Source organism: Macrobrachium rosenbergii, chromosome 5, assembly GCF_040412425.1.
Source record: "Macrobrachium rosenbergii isolate ZJJX-2024 chromosome 5, ASM4041242v1, whole genome shotgun sequence".
NCBI lineage: Eukaryota > Metazoa > Arthropoda > Malacostraca > Decapoda > Palaemonidae > Macrobrachium > Macrobrachium rosenbergii.
In genome coordinates, this window is record NC_089745.1 from 54616494 (window position 1) to 54633155 (window position 16662).

At 37.1% G+C, this 16662-nt stretch overlaps 1 protein-coding gene across 19 annotated transcripts in view; it reads right to left on the reverse strand.

The window, feature by feature from the left end:
• The window catches only part of LOC136838808 (protein muscleblind-like), a 496719-nt gene that overhangs the window by 59906 nt on the left and 420151 nt on the right, over positions 1-16662 (reverse strand). For 11 of the 19 annotated variants that reach the window (XM_067104408.1, XM_067104414.1, XM_067104411.1 and 8 more), the window contains one exon: positions 13364-13534. In XM_067104408.1, the coding sequence (XP_066960509.1) occupies positions 13364-13534 (171 nt within the window). Of the gene's footprint in view, positions 1-4458; positions 4486-13363; positions 13535-16662 lie in introns of all 19 variants that reach the window. The other 8 variants (XM_067104405.1, XM_067104402.1, XM_067104404.1 and 5 more) reach the window with 1 other exon arrangement.

Sequence of the window (16662 nt, forward strand, 5' to 3'; positions counted from 1 at the left end):
CTGTAGATAAAGAAGGGAGGGGGATAGACAAGATGCACCTGACCTTGCCCAATACCCAGTGCCACAAAAACTGGTGATTCTACTCTTCTGTGGCGTCGTAGAGCTATTATCCCACTTTTCCGACTTCAACGTCCATTGACCTCGCTGGCACAATAAGAACCGATATTTATTGTATATTCCATACCAACTCTTAAACCACGTTCTGAGCTAAAGCAACTGTTTCTGTGAAATGACTCTGGTTCCTTCCTAAACCCTCTTGTGCGAAGTTACGACGTTGGACGGGGGAATTTTGAATGTCCGTAAACTGGTGGGACTTGTTCTACATTTTTTACAGTATGCTATGTGAAACAGGAAGCACGGTAGTAGTGGATATTCATCTAAAGAGTTTTTCAGTTAAGGCATAGATTTAGAATGGACATGTGTCTTGTGTCTTGAAGTAAGGCAAAAATGTTTCAACTATAAAAGGTTTCGAATGCGCTCAACCTACAATAATGGCACCCAGTCGAAAATTTTAAATAAATGAAATTCTATCTGCAGTTAATCGATTCCTTAAAATTTCTAATACATTTTTAAGCCAACTACAAAACCTGAGTCTAACTGCATTAAAACTGCGGAAACAATCGTTTAAAAATACATATTTAAGTAACTTAAGACGGATCAATAATACAGTAATTTTTTACATGAAATCGCCATAACAATAAAAACATCAGGAAATGAAATGCAATGCTCACAAGAAGAAGAAGAAATGAACTTAATCAGAATTAAATATACTATTACCAATATATAACTGTCGTGAATCAACAGACGCCGGTTGGTCAACAGCTGCTTTTGAAGATAGGTCACGCGCTAACAACTCTTGATCAATTTTGTTCTGAATCTAGTACGAGGCGCATTGCGAGAAAAGAAATCAGAACGGGAAATATCTATTTTTGGTACCGTATCACACGCTATTTATTTTCCGGTGCTTTTGCGAACAAAACCGTAGCAATACTTACCACAGCTAACCTTGAGGGAAGGAGTAACAGAACGACAGAAGAATGTAGAAAACATTCTCTTAGTTAATTATTTACAGCTGAAAAAACTACGAAACACACAAGAGAAAAGAAAACATCTCAACAAATAAAGGGAACTGAAATGGTAAATATATTTGTACCCACACCAGAAAAAAAATCATATTTTCCTGAGAGGAAACAAAATCGTTCCTCTATTAGAAAACAACGTCCCCTAATAGAAACATTCAATAAAATGGTTAAAAAATTAATTCACTTCAAAACATGATAATAAACCAAATAAGAACAAACAGGTGAAAGCACACCACTCGGTAACGTAAAAGCACACTTTCAAACATCAAACCAAAATGGCTGAGAGTAAACAAGTATACAAACACGTTCATGAAGAACGGACATAAAAAAATCAACACATATATTTTCCCCAAAATTTACGAAAAAGAGACCAAATCACCAGAGAGAGAGAGAGAGAGAGAGAGAGAGAGAGAGAGAGAGAGAGAGAGAGAGAGAGAGAGAGAGAGAGGAGCATAAGTGTGACAACAGGAGGCTAAGGTTTTGCAGTGACTTAAATTGCAACAGCTAGAACAGGTTTGCATCTGATACTGCACTGTCACTTGCTAACCCACCCCCTCCACATAACCTTCCCTCCCCCTCCCGTCCTAATACGCCACCTAACCGCCCCCTTTCCTACATCCAACCACATTCACTTCTAAAGATTCTCTTCTTACCACAATCCAAGCTCTTACCATCCTCTGCTCCTCAATCCTGGGGGTTAAATGGACCCTCCTGCGACACCCCCATTCTTTTCTTAACCTGACTTTGAATGCAGACCTGCCAACAGTATAATTTGGAGATAAATTTTCCATCAATTATAATGAAACCAAACTTCCAACAGCTTCTAATGATTTATCCCGCTCAACAGGTAGTCATTAATCTAAACCTTATAGAACCATATTCATGCTATCATATCAAGGTTATCATGGGTGTATATAAATATGTTATGAACCAACATATCGCAATTGTATTTTGGATGTACATATTCAAAAGTACATATTCTGGAATGTACATATCGTGGAATCTGGATCTTCCATTATCTTACCTTTCCAGCAGTGTGTCGTATAAATATTCAAGCCATCCGTCATATATCAAACGTGACAAACTAATCACCGACTGGCCACAGCAACAAGGACGAAGCACCAAAATCGCACCAATCGTGAGTATTTCCTCTTGCGGAACTGCAGAAACTGACGGATTTAAAGAATGAAATCTCGCAAATTTACCGACAACGCGTGATGGCGATACTTTTACCAGTGTTTAAAACGGGTGTCCTGCATTTGCTGAAATATTCGCTTTACCTACCTCCAAAGAAAACTTCGCCTTACCTACCTCCAAGTACATTCATTATGAGGTTAACAATGAAAATTAAAAGGCTGAAGAAAAAGACCCTTACAAAATTGTACTATTAAAAACTAAAAAAAAGTTACAGAATAAGGCATATTAGCTAACAAACACCTAAAGCAACAACTAAGTACATAACCAAAAACATACGAATACAAAAGCCGGGGCTGGATGGGGAAAAGAAGACATTGAAAAGCCGCAAGTGATGTGTGCATCAGATAAAACATCAGCACAATTCTGAATATTCCTTAACTCTACGTTGGTCTGTGTGTTATACAAACAGCCTACAGGGAAATATTTGAGTCAATGTCAGAGCATAAAAAAAAAAAATATCATGAGTATTCAGAGCAAATGGAGATTCCTTTAATCAGAATGGTCGAGATTACTACGGTATCGCTTGGATGTGGCTGAGACAAGATAATGGATCAGCGGAAAGGAAGGCAGATTAAATTTAAAAAAAAAAAAAACTTCGAGCTTCGTGACGTCATTTGACTTCAGGTATTCCTTGTTCCAGCCACCTTAGTATAGCTAATACACCACTGCAGAGAAAATAAGGGGTTGAAATGCATGACGGTGAATGAGATACAAGTGACTTTATGGAAACGCAACTAGGACACACAAAACAAACGGTTGGAATTTGAAAATAATTCCATAGCATAAACGGCTGTGAAAACGAAAATTACACGGAAGGTATTTCTACGTTTAATGACTGCGCGTTATAGGCCAGCGAACTCTTGAGTATTATCCGAAACCTGAGTCTTGTTCTCGTCTCACCTGCGTCAGACTGAGCAACCCCATGACAAAATTCTTGTCTTTATTCATTTCCCCCGCTGAGTCTTAAAGAATTATTTCACGGTCCAAACATTATGGCAAAACCTATATTTCGACTTGTTATTGCCTTTATTACAAATATGAAAGAATGGTCTACTCTAATAAAAAAAAATTTTAAACAGAACAAACTGACGACCCTTTCGCTGTCTAATGTGACTGAGCAAAAGGGAATGACACATGCATACATAATAAATAAGTACACACACACACATATATATACAGTGCACATATATATATAGTGTGTATCTATACAGTGTACATATATATATATATATATATATATATATATATATATATATATATATATATATATATATATATATATATATATATATATATATATATATATATTATATATATAATTTGATTCCAATTATATAGTTTTCTAAAAACATTAAACAGATGTGTATGAGCGTATGTAAATGAGAATGTTTATGCTTGAGTAAGAAAGCCCTGGGATATTTGTGTGGATATCTCCTTGAGCGACTTTCCGTACTGATGAAAAATCGCTATGCTCGTGTAACTGTGGTGTCAGATTTAGAAGGTACCTCTATAAAAGCCTCTGCATTTGATTTTGGTTTATAATTATTATTATTTTTAAATTTTCCTCTCTCATTGTTAATGATGCCTTCACGCCCTGATACAATTTAAGATCATGAAACTTACAAAGATAGATTTGACCATAACACGTTTCATGAAGATAAGGAAAATGTGACCTTTATACACACACCATCAATATAAAAGGAGGAGGAAACCTGACGCTCTTAACAGAGTTGAGGGGAAAGCGGGGATCCACAGATGAAACGGTCATGACGCTTCACTCAGCCCGTTCCTCCACACATAAAAACAATTGGAGGTGAAGTAGTAGAAACAGGGAGGGAAGGAGTATAGTAACAATAATAACAACTACTGTATAATTTCTAAGGTCATGTTAGTAAAAATAAAAAAAAAAGGTCATCAAAAGCATCTACGAATATTCAAAATGTGCAAGCATGGGACAACACAAGGATTTTTTTTATTTATATATACACAATTATATGTATATATATATAACATGAGAGAGAAAGAGAGCATTTCTACGAGTGAGAGAATAAGATCTTGAGAGAGAAAAGAGAGAGAGAAACGGATGGGACCTTTTTGCTTTTTTTCTTCTTCAAACGGGGGCCACAAATGTGCAACAAACATTCATAAAAACAATAATAATAAAGAAAGTATCACCAACCTGTGGCAGACATGTACTCACTTGTTCCTGTGGCGTGAAAGAAAATAAAAGGCTATGAAATCATCAAGCAGCGATCAAGATAAATATTTTACTTTAAATTTACTCTATATTATGCCTTCAGGATTACACGTGGAAGAAAAGAAATTTCTGAGTATCAACTGCTACTGATAAACTAAAATATGAAATTTACCCTCCGCAAGAGAACATGAACGCTCGTTATAACACTTCTTTGATGGCTTCATAATATTTTTATGTAGCACATGAGCATTCATGTCAAATATAGGTTAAAACTTAGTAGTTAAACTCGTTATAGAAGCCAAATGAGTTTTGGATACAAAACTAGGGTCCGATATTTTACTATCATCCATACTCTGGAACTAACGCAAGTATATTTTGTTCTCTAAAATATTCCTCGTGTAATCCAGGCAATACTAGTTTTCTCTTATTCTAATGTTTTCAATAAGCAAAATCTTATAAAACACTATGTTGAAAGCAAGCACAAACTACAAACAAATTAGCAGTTACTTTATTGTCAAAATTTAGAACTTCATTTAGCATATATCATAGCAAAACAACCTACCAACATCATTACCTAACATAAATAAGAGTGAAAGGTAACAAGTATTCTGGTTCTCACTTTACATTACTTTTCATAAAACTTTATATAAATCACACACGACACCATTTTTTTTCAAATCTTAATGAACAGAAGATGGAAACCGGGAAACATTTTATGACTGATGATATTATAAAAATGATAAATTTACAAATCAAAGAATACGGGAAGTTTGAAGAAATTTTATTAGCTACTTCAAACATCATTTTTTAATCGAAAAAAAAAAAAATACATGGTGCATTACATTTCAAAAGGACAGACAATATGAAGGTTATGAGTCGTAACATTAGCTCAAAAACTGAATATATGATATGTCCAAGTCAATACTGATGTGAGAATGGGTGGCAAAACAGAAAAGTACGTAATACACATCTATATAGATATATCGCCAAAGCAAAATGAATCCAGCACACCCGTGTGCGATGGAAGCGCCATTCAAAAGCTCCTCAATTCAAAGAAAGCAATATATATCACCTAAAATATCTATGAAGGGATCCAAGATAGGGAACGGCCACAGAGGCTGTATCAAGAACATTTTATGCACAAGGTTCATAAAAACGTCACTTAAAAATCACAAGGCACTTGCAAATTCTTAATATTCGGCGAATCTATTGCTACACAAAAGCACCCCGCCGTTCTTGCAAGACAAAATAAAGCGACTGTGTTCAGTCAGTGGCACTACTTAAAACTACGCATAGGCAAAGCGGCAGCTGGGCTCATAACATCAAGGCTAAAGCACAAGTTAATGGCCCTGGCTTCTTTTATCAAATGAATGATTAGAAACAAATTCTACTAAAGGAACATGTAAAAGCACGAGAAAACGCACTGACGCTGAAAAGCATTTCATGATTTCAGAAAATGCAAACAAAAAGCTCTCCCATCCTTAGGCTTTATAGTGTCGTCATTTTAATAAGAAGAGAAACATTGAACATAATTTCACAGTTTGCAAGTTAAACTCAGGCACATTGGAAGTTGAAATGATAGAAAGATAAGCAAATACACAGGCATCCAACATCCCAAAGAGACGGTTTTCAAAATCATATCGACTAGAGAGAGAGAGAGAGAGAGAGAGAGAGAGAGAGAGAGAGAGAGAGAGAGAGAGAGAGAGACCTTGGCTGGGCTGGTATGCAATTCTAAGCAAACATCACAGACAATGGCAGGGATTAGCACGTCGCAATCCTTTCGACGGAAGACTGCCCCGACCGACCTCCGGAACACTAATGCAAATTATACTCAAACGAACAATGATTCTAGCATTTATATTTCCAAAAAATGCGTGGTTCTACCGAAAACCAAAATATAGTTCACGTTAAGCTGCTGATCTGATGCCCTTCAGTAAGGGAGTAGAGGGAATATTTGCATTTATGGTGGAAAAAAAAAATTGTAACACCAACCCCAGGACCAGAAACACAAAAGAGAGATCAGAATACTGGTACAACCAATCAGATGATACCTTGGATGTAAGAGTCGAATTATCAAAGTTCCGCCCACCCACGATCTCCCACCCTAGCCCCCAAGCAAGCTTCCTTTCCAAAGGTCCTTTGTGCTACCTGCAGAAGCCCTTCTCCACTATCTTTCCAGTATGATATCCAAAGATGTACGGACGCAATTTACAATTTAAACATAACTAAAATAATGGATAGATGACACCAAAATAAAATGGATAACTCTTGGACGTTAATTTCCACTGCTTGCTTGTTTGCAGAGCGAAACTTGACAATCACCCTTACTATAATTAAACGTTATCCCAAAAACAAACCAGACATCATTCAGTACATCTCTAGTTCTAGATAAAATAAAACCGAATGCTACAAACTAACGCCGAATTGGGGTACAAATACTAAAAAAAAAAAGGCTGAATTTGAAAATCTGTCTCACAGGCTAATACTTTCACATGGAATGACGGACGAATTATTCATTTCTCTTCATAACCCTTTTACAACAATAACCAATCCTTACAATTCCACAGATATGTTTATTCACTGTTGCTGTTGTGATAGGATTAAGCAGATTTTGTGCAAAACCGGGGTACGACTTTTAAGTCCGTAGATTTGCCTTCGACAGAGAAGAAAAACGCAAGCAAATATGTGGCCGGTATCCTTTTTTTTTTTCTCTCTCCATATCATAAAACACAAAGCTAAATCCAGGCTGGTACTTTCTTTTTGGTTAATATCTGGAAAAATACAAACAAGTGGTGAGTGACACCCTCTTTATTTTTTAATGTCAACGAAAACGTAGAAACAAGTGCCGACTGGCCCTCTCTTTTTCGTTTTATACTAACAAAATATAAAAACAACCGGGACAACAGCAGAAACCAAAACCTAACACTTCCACGAATCCCACAAGCACAGCAATGTTTACGTTCAATATGAAAAAGTCCTCCGGAGATGGGAGACACTAAATACTTTAGCCATGGTAATCAGCTTAGCGCTCGAGAGTTTGCTTTCGAAGCCCCGACGGAATCTTGTAGGAAAATCTCTCAGAATTTCTAAGCGCGTTGATGGAAGAGGGGACAGACGGAGGGATGATTTTGGGTGTGTGTGTGTGTGTGTGTGTGTGTGTGTGTGTGTGTGTGTGTGTGTGTGTGTGTGTGTGTGTGTGTGTGTGTGTGTAGTTAAGACCTGAGAGAAAGAAAAGGCGCATGAATACATGAAAACGAGAATTTCTGTTTCCATCGTCTCTTGACGGTACATAAATGCAAACCCCCCTAACCCCCGAAAAAAGGAGGTAACCAACCATATGTCCCTGGTAGCGACAGCCTATGATGTATGTGGTGAGTTTCGTAAGATACGCATTCACCTAAACTAGATAAAAAGGCAACAGGGGTGGCAGTGAAACTTAAACCAAACCTGGTTACGGAAGGGAAATTTGTATATGTTTTGTGTAATGCACACTGTCTTTTAAACAAAACTCAAAGTGAAAAAGATAATTCAATACACAAAAGCCCACGTATTCCCGTACAAGGAGATGACAGCTTAAAAAAAAAAAGCACAAACATACAAAAGAAAGAAGGCAGGTTCCAAATCCACAAACACCCAACGGTTGGCAGCATCAGTGCGACACCCCATCCGAAAGACTAAGAGTGTAGCTTTGTAGAGCGTTAACCAGACGGCTTACGAACAAAATGGACAGCTGAGTGCAGTAGCAGCAACCATTGAAAAACTAGAATAAATAACACTTCAGAAACATTATTGGTGGTTCCTTTTCAACATTTTATTCGATAGAGCATGAAAAGATTCATTAACCAAGAAAATAACAGCAGCAATTTTTATGCCTACAATCAGTTAACGAGCTTCACTTATTACCCTGATACAACTTGAGTCGAAGCACAGTCACCCTCTGTAGCGCCACATACCAATTTATTGTTGATTTTGTTATCTCCTACACCTGAATAGCATCAAGATCAGCAAACCTCTAAAGCAAGATTGTAAATGCCATTATTATAAATGTTATGTTTTGAAACAACCCTTATCAAACCTACAGAGCGTCGAAATGTGTCAAGTTTTGAACTAGAAACACTTCCAGTTCTGAATCATACACAATTCCTTACAACTGCTACTTTAGAAAAAGATATCTGAATTAACTCTGACTTCTCTTTCAAACATACGATAAAGACCCGGAATTTAGTTGTAGTTCATCCTGTCTTGAAACTATTTTAAAATATGGGAAAACAACCATAAAAATATCTTATCCTACTTCCTAACAGTTAAAGTAAGGTTTGGAGATTCATCCTATTACTGAATTATGAAAATATGATTTTCCTTAAAATACAAAATATCAAATTATCCTAACAATACACTAGTTTCCTTTCATTTCCAAATTTCTAAGTACTATACAGACCTTAATACACCCACCACACACGCGCACACATTTCATCGTTTCTACAGCGCCAGCTAAGGTCCATCTTTAGCACCAGCTGGACAATGAACTATTTCTAAATATAAGTCTTAAAATGGATATACTCTAGCTGAAAATAACAAGCGGTCGCCTTTAACTTCACGATGTTGTTAGCATAACAGTGCAGTCAGTATTTGTTCAACTCGCAATATATAATTTAAACTGTAATTTACCGATACATTGCATAATTTATCAGTTAAAATCTTCAACTTGCAAGAGACTGCACGGTAATACTGTTTCTCAATGTTAGTATCAAGTCTACACATTATGTGTGAGAGAAAAGGAGAGAGTGAGAGAGAATCTTTAATGAGAGGATGAGGAAGGATGTTATAAGGCTCTTCGACCAAGTCTTAAAATGAGCCTCATTGGTGAAATTGCTGAGTCTGCTTTGAAGAACTTGGAAGAGGAAATCTCGTTAAGGTACGAGGAATATTTTTCTTCCTCCGAAGCACCACTACCTAAACTTTACGCGAGATTAATCCAACCTTACTTGGAGAACTGGTGCGTGCATACCTGAGGAGGAGCGAGTTCTTGGAGAAAGGAGGAGGAGGAGGAGGAGGAGGAGGAGGAGGAGGAGGAGGAGGAGGAGGAGGAGGAGGAGGAGGAAAGGCGGGGGGGAGGAGGAGGAGAGGGGGAGGGGAGAAAACGAACTCACTGTACTCTATACTCTCAAACTTGGTCATCCAAGTTTTAGGTTCTTATTCCAACTTATATTTTGGGTTGACAGCAGCTATATCAATTTAACATTTGATAACAGCAACAAGTGGGAAAAATCAATATTACAACAACATTAATAATGCTACAGTAACCTTATAATTCTATAAAGATAAGACCAATTTACCTCTGAAACGAATACATACACATATGACGTCCCTACAGTTACGATGGGAGCAACCTACAACAATTAAAACAAAACATTTGTTTCATAAGATAATGAAAGCTAATTTCTCCAATAATTCGAATTAAACCACTCGATGTTTAGGCCATGAGAGAGAGAGAGAGAGAGAGAGAGAGAGAGAGAGAGAGAGAGAGAGAGATTGACGCTCTACGCTGTAACGTTTCGGAAGACTGGTAACTCCAAAAAGTGGATCGAGACATTCTCCTGCATTGATAAGCAGCAGTGAAGACCTAAACTTGAAATTCAGAGTGACGTGGAAAAGCTGACGCCAGTACTGATTAAGAGGTAAAAAAATATTGCAAGAAACTGCATTATATCTGCCATTCAAAGTCAATGACTTAGGCCAGGAACATTTTCCAACTAGGAGACAAACCACAAAGGTGAAAAATCCGCACTTGCTAAACAAACGAATGTGATGTTGCAACAATACTGCGATGCTAAAATGCCAACAAAGAACATTTCCCTCTTATTTCCGCAGAAAACTGTAGGGAAAATAGCTAAATTTTTACTACTCAGGTGGAAAAAGAATGACATATTAGAAAGTTAAAATAAATAAAAATACAGGCCGCTTAGTTTCGAACAAACGTTAACTGTAAAACCAAACAAAATACATTACAACCGAACTAACTTTCATCAAACCTCTTGAAATTCAAAAACAATAATAGGAGACTAACTCAAACCTCAACATACTCACAATACAGAACGATGATTTCATGGACAAAAACACAAAGCAACAACATACAGAGTTCACACCTAAAGCTTGCTCTTTACTTCGTGCCAGGAGACATTTCCCTCACGCACCTTCGGTGTTGGGTTGGAAAAGAAAAAGAAATAATAAGATGGCCCCACCATAAAATCTTCACCGGCAGGGTAACAGCAGTGGTGGCGATACAAGGATGCTTTCAGTTATAGAATAACGCCTGAGAAAGGAAACATAAATATGCACTTATGTCTCTCTCTCATACGAGAATACTCCAGTCACCGATGCTTCCTTTACGAATTAAATTTTCCTTTCTGCTTAAATTGTAAGATTTATTCATTTTTTATTTTTTCTTGGAAACCAAATAATTAAGCCACTACTAAATTGCACAGAAATAATCACTACATATGTTCGAGGAAAACTGCCTAGACAAAGGTGAAAATGAAAGAAAACATACTTTATATATATACATATATAAAATAAATATATATATATATGTATATATACATATATATATAATATATATACATATACATACATATACATACATATATATTATATAATATATATATATATATATATATATATATATATATATATATATATATATATATATATATATATATATATATATAATATATATATATATATTATATATATATATATCTCCACAATGATCAATTAACTTATAGATCGAAAAGTTAAAACAGCAATATGACCATTACACAATATGTATTTGGGTAAAGTGACCACAAGATGCTACTCACACACAGGTACGTGTTTGTGTAGTGCAAGAATACTGCTACTAGCACTGTGTGGATGCAAATCCGTTTAGTAGTAAGTGTATAAGGTCCAGGAATGGAAAAGTGAGGATGAAAAGAGAAAGTTCCTGCACGAGTCTGAATGTATACCTGGCTGGTTTGGAGAAGAAAAGGTGATTGTGCTGGGTGATTCAAATGCAAATGTAGGTGATGGAGAAAAAGATGGCATGGTTGGTATTTTTAGTGTTTGGAGTGAATCGGAATTGTGTTTTGTAGAATGTGTTCTGAAACGTGTTAGATTACTTGAGATGCATAGTTTCAAAAGGCTACTCATGAGAATATCTGGAAAAAAGGAACAGGTAAGACAACAGAAAAAGGTGAAAAAGTTTGTCAGGATTTTCGATATTAAAAGTAGGAGGAAAAATCTAGGAAGTGTGTGTGTGTGTGTGTGTGTGTGTGTGTGTGTGTGTGTGTGTGTGTGTGTGTGTGTGTGTGTGTGTGTGTGTGTGTGTATGTGTGTGTACGGCGATCATTACTGATTTAGTAGTAAAAGGATGAGCGTGGTACTGACAGCTGTCATTTTTCCTCTAAATCATCCTTCTATTGAAACTCCATCAGTATATGTATGCCTATATACATTTATGTATATGTATATGAGTATGTATATATATATATATATATATATATATATATATATATATATATATATATATATATTACACACACGCCTAAACACTGTGTCTGAGTGACGCATAGAGCCTCTGAGAAATTCTGTTGCTCCTGTCTTTCCCGTGTTTTATCTTCCACAAAGCTCCATTCAACTGCTTCCTCCCTTCCAACTCTTCTGGTGTCCACAGCAGCCCAACTGACACTCGCAAATACAATTCTCCTAGGATTTGTGCACTGGACAAGCTAACGAAAGTATGAAAGCGTGTATATATAATATATATACAAACATACACGCGTACAGACACATATATACACACACACATATATATCATATATAATATATTACCTACTCCATAAATAACATTTTTGTCCAGACTTGACAATACCTAAAGACGGCCAGAAGTTCCAAAGACAGTTCAAAAACCTATTATTAACTTGTAACGAGCTCGGTTGAAAAAAAAAAGGAAAAAATATACAAGGCAACGTCACCGACCGCCACAAAAGGTAAGGAAAAAAGACACTTTCTAGAACATGAGTAGAAGTCATTATAAAAACGAGCATACATAAACATACACGATGTGCATACATATAAAGCAATGTTTGTACTGTGTACATATATACACAAAACTTAAAATGGCATCACGATTTCTTAGTGACAATTATGTGGAAACGTGTGGTACTTTCATCTAATCTTAATTTACTATCTTACTGAAGCTATATAAACACACGGATCTTTCACAAGTACAAAACAATATTATGACCTTCCACGTCAAGCGAAAATAAAAACATGAGGAATCAACCATACTGATTTTTTTAATAAAAAGATATATCAGATTACACCATAATTAATTAGCTATTGGAAAGCCAGGCCACAGAACCTACCCTTCGAAAGAGGATACAATTACATTAAGCAAAAGGTATATTAGGAACCCCAGAAGCCCGTCCAGTCCAGAGAGGTAATTCCTCAGGACCTTTTGTCAGTATCTGCTACTTATAACAAACAGGTCTTTACACTATGGCACCAGTCCATGAGAAACAGATTCCCAAACACGATTCGAGTTCAAGTGGAATGAAATGAATCACAGACACGGGAAATACAGCACGAGGAAAGATGAAGGCAACCATGCAGATGCAAGACGGTAAAAGAGGACAGGGAAGGGAAGATAACAACGAATGCAGGTTTACAAGAAAATAATAAGTCCTTGAGTTTTCACCAAGGAGTTATAAAGATGATCAATGATTAAAATTCATTCATCTTGTTACAATGAAAAAATGAAAAGTAATAGGCATAGCATGAATGAAAATGACTTCATCATTATCACTAGTAATAGTCACAAAATCATGAACACAATGACGTGACTTACAACTGGAATCGTTCCTTGAACGACGGCCGTGCCAGGGGAGAGGCCTTGGATCTGAGTCATGATAGCATTCTTTAGTGCCAAGTGGTTGCGCCCATTGATAAGTAACTGATCCTTGAGATGTTGGGGCGGGTGGAAGTACTTGCAAGGTGGCTTCTCTCTGTTGCAGCGCCCCTGGAAGAAAAAACGAACATTAGTCACTCCTCTATCTTAAGACAGAACATGCAACTTATTCCTCTATTTTACTAAATCTTCAACAAAAAAGGAGATTTTTCCTTTAATGTGTTTAAAGTCAAGTACCAGAAACGTTCAAATAACCAGGCAGAGATCAAGTTTTCATAATTGCGCTAACACCAGAGAAATATTTATATTCGAGAAAAATACCAACGAGGGTTAAATGTCTGAAATACTTAACAATATGTAAGTTAAACATTAGCATAGAAACTTTTTATCCAACAACAGCAGGTACCAGGCAACAAGAAATAAATGGTGGTGAATATTATAGAGAAAACAGTCTCTACGACATCCAAGACATTTTCTAAAACATCAAAGCCTTCCTGCTACCTACTGATTAATTCCAAACTCCTTCTCTCCAACTCTAACGGTTAAAGACCAACATCCCTTTTCCAGGAAGGTTATAGACAAAACTTCCCTTTTGATGGTTAAAAATTTAAATACTATCTTGTGTTTTAGAAAGCAAAACCAGGCTTCTGATGGGTTAAACCAAACTTTCCTTCTTTGGCGCTCTGATATAAGAGCAACAACATCGAAACACCTGAACTCCGACGGTCACAATTCGAAAGCACGAATTACAAACATTAAAGCTCTCGTATAAATGTCGACATCCCAAAATACATCAGAGATTTGACAATACAGAAGGTGCGAAAAATGTTTCGGTCATGCTAGATCCAATTCACGCGATTATCAATCAATCAGAAATTCGATTTGTAGCGAGAGAAATATCACAATTCATTTTGAAAAAAAAAAAAAGTGCGTGACTGGTGCAAAACATGAGGATAATTTTGTCAAGGGCAGTTTAGTATTTCGCAGTAAAGGTATTTCTCATATGAATCTGCGTGAACAGAAGAATCTTCTATTGACAAAAACGCAAGAGAAAATAGTCAACAAAACAACCTAACACTGAAAGGTTGAGAAATGAAAGAAATTTGAAAAATAAACATTGAAAAATATCAACTCAAAACACCCAGCTGAGCAATAAATATCAGCCACCGAGAAAATAAATAAAAGACATAAAATGCACAGGGGGAGGGGGAAGCAAACACAAAGACCTCACGGCAACGGGAAAGTAAAGGCAAAATATATTTAAAATCTAGTACTTTTCTGATTACACACAAAACAGATACAAATATTCTGATGTACATAAAAAAGAACACATATAATTTGAAAAAAAATAGAGGTGTTTTGAGAGAGAGAGAGAGAGAGAGAGAGAGAGAGAGAGAGAGAGAGAGAGAGAGAGAGAGAGAGAGAGAGAGAGTGTGTGTGTGTGTGTGTGTGTGTGTGTGTGTGTGTGTGTGTGTGTGTGTGTGTGTGTGTGTGTGTAGCCTGAAGGGGCCGAATCAAATCTTCCAGCCTTCATTTCATTATGTCACGAGGGTGAAAATGACTGCCGAGAAGAATGGAGATAAGTGGTGATCACGATTTTTCTCGACCTGGGGGAAAGAAGGAAAATGAGAAAAAGAGGAGGAGGAGGAGGAGGAGGAGGAGGAGGAGGAGGAGGAGGAGGAGGAGGAGGCGGAGGAGGCGGAGGAGCAGGTGGCAAGGAAAAAAGGGGAAATGAAGCCGAGGGGAAAATAACAAACCCAACGGAATGCCAAGGAATCAGTGAGTTGGCTGCAAGAAGAATAATGAAGGCCATTATGATGAAGAAAACAAATAATGACTGTTCGTTGAAACGCTGCAAAAATATCAAATCAGCACCTCCAAAGAAAATACAAAACAATGAACCGTTAAAATAATGAGAGAGAGAGAGAGAGAGAGAGAGAGAGAGAGAGAGAGAGAGAGAGAGAGCGATTCAGTCTCAATTGCAATACCTGATACGGGAAGGGATGTACACTAGTGAATGGATGACAGAGGGTGGGGAGGGTAGGGAAGAATGATGGAGGGGAGTGTAGATGGTAGGGGAGGAGGGAAGCACACGCTGGAAGATAAGAATTATGTTAAGAGCAGTGAGGTTTGAAATTAGATGTGAAAGGAGGGGGAGGGGGAGTGGAAGTGGAGGGATAAGAATGAGTCCTGGAATGAAGGGAAGGGTGTTCAGGGAGGTAAGATGAGAAAAGGTTTTGTGCAGAGACAAATCGAGACAAGGATGAGAGAAAAGGGGAATAATGCACACTAAACGACGAGAAACACAGCTAATTGGAAAGTACGCTTTCTCGACCTATCGTGGATAGTAGTGGAATAAGACTTGTAATGGCAACCTTTCTGTTCTAAAAAGTTGCATACCTCAGCTACTTCACGACGTGAATTCCCCATTTTCCGAAATGTTCTTCAAACTGAGTAGGGCCGGCAATGACTTATTCCCACGTAAAGACTCACTTTTTAAAAAATGATTGGCGTTCTTCTTCACATAAACCATTTCAAAATAATACTTGAGAGAGAGAGAGAGAGAGAGAGAGAGAGAGAGAGAGAGAGAGAGAGAGAGAGAGAGAACTGATGAGATGACTTTACAATTTCTTAAAATGTCTTCTTCACATACCACTTTGTCACGGAGTCGCTTCCCTAAAAACAGAGAGAGAGAGAGAGAGAGAGAGAGAGAGAGAGAGAGAGAGAGAGAGAGAGAGAGAGAGAGAGAGAGGCAACAGCAGCAGTCTAATGAAAATATTACAAGAAAGATGACATTATGATTGATGGAGTCAGCCGAATGTCGCCTGGCAGTTCGTCTGAAGCGGATTCTCTTTGAATAGCGCCCTACCAATCCTCCTCCCCTTCCTTCTGGGTGGTTCCCAAAATTTTGCAAGTTTTATTCATTCATTTATTTTTATCTTGAGCGTCACCACGCTTCTTGCTCCAACGTAATTTCTTTTTAATTGGTCATATGTCAAAAACATGTGGCTAAAAACAATAGTGGCGCTGCGTTACCATTCTTGAAAGTATATTTTCTGCTTCAAAATACGAATTTCGTTTAATTTGCTAAAAGAAAGCCAAAATAACAAGAAGATAAAAAGAAACTGAATATCCTAAGATCCAGCCTAAGGTTTGTCGATTCCCTGTTTCTATTTATCGATGAAAAGGGGCGATTTCCTTAGCCAAGCGATTTGCAAATCATTCGTATTACATCATTC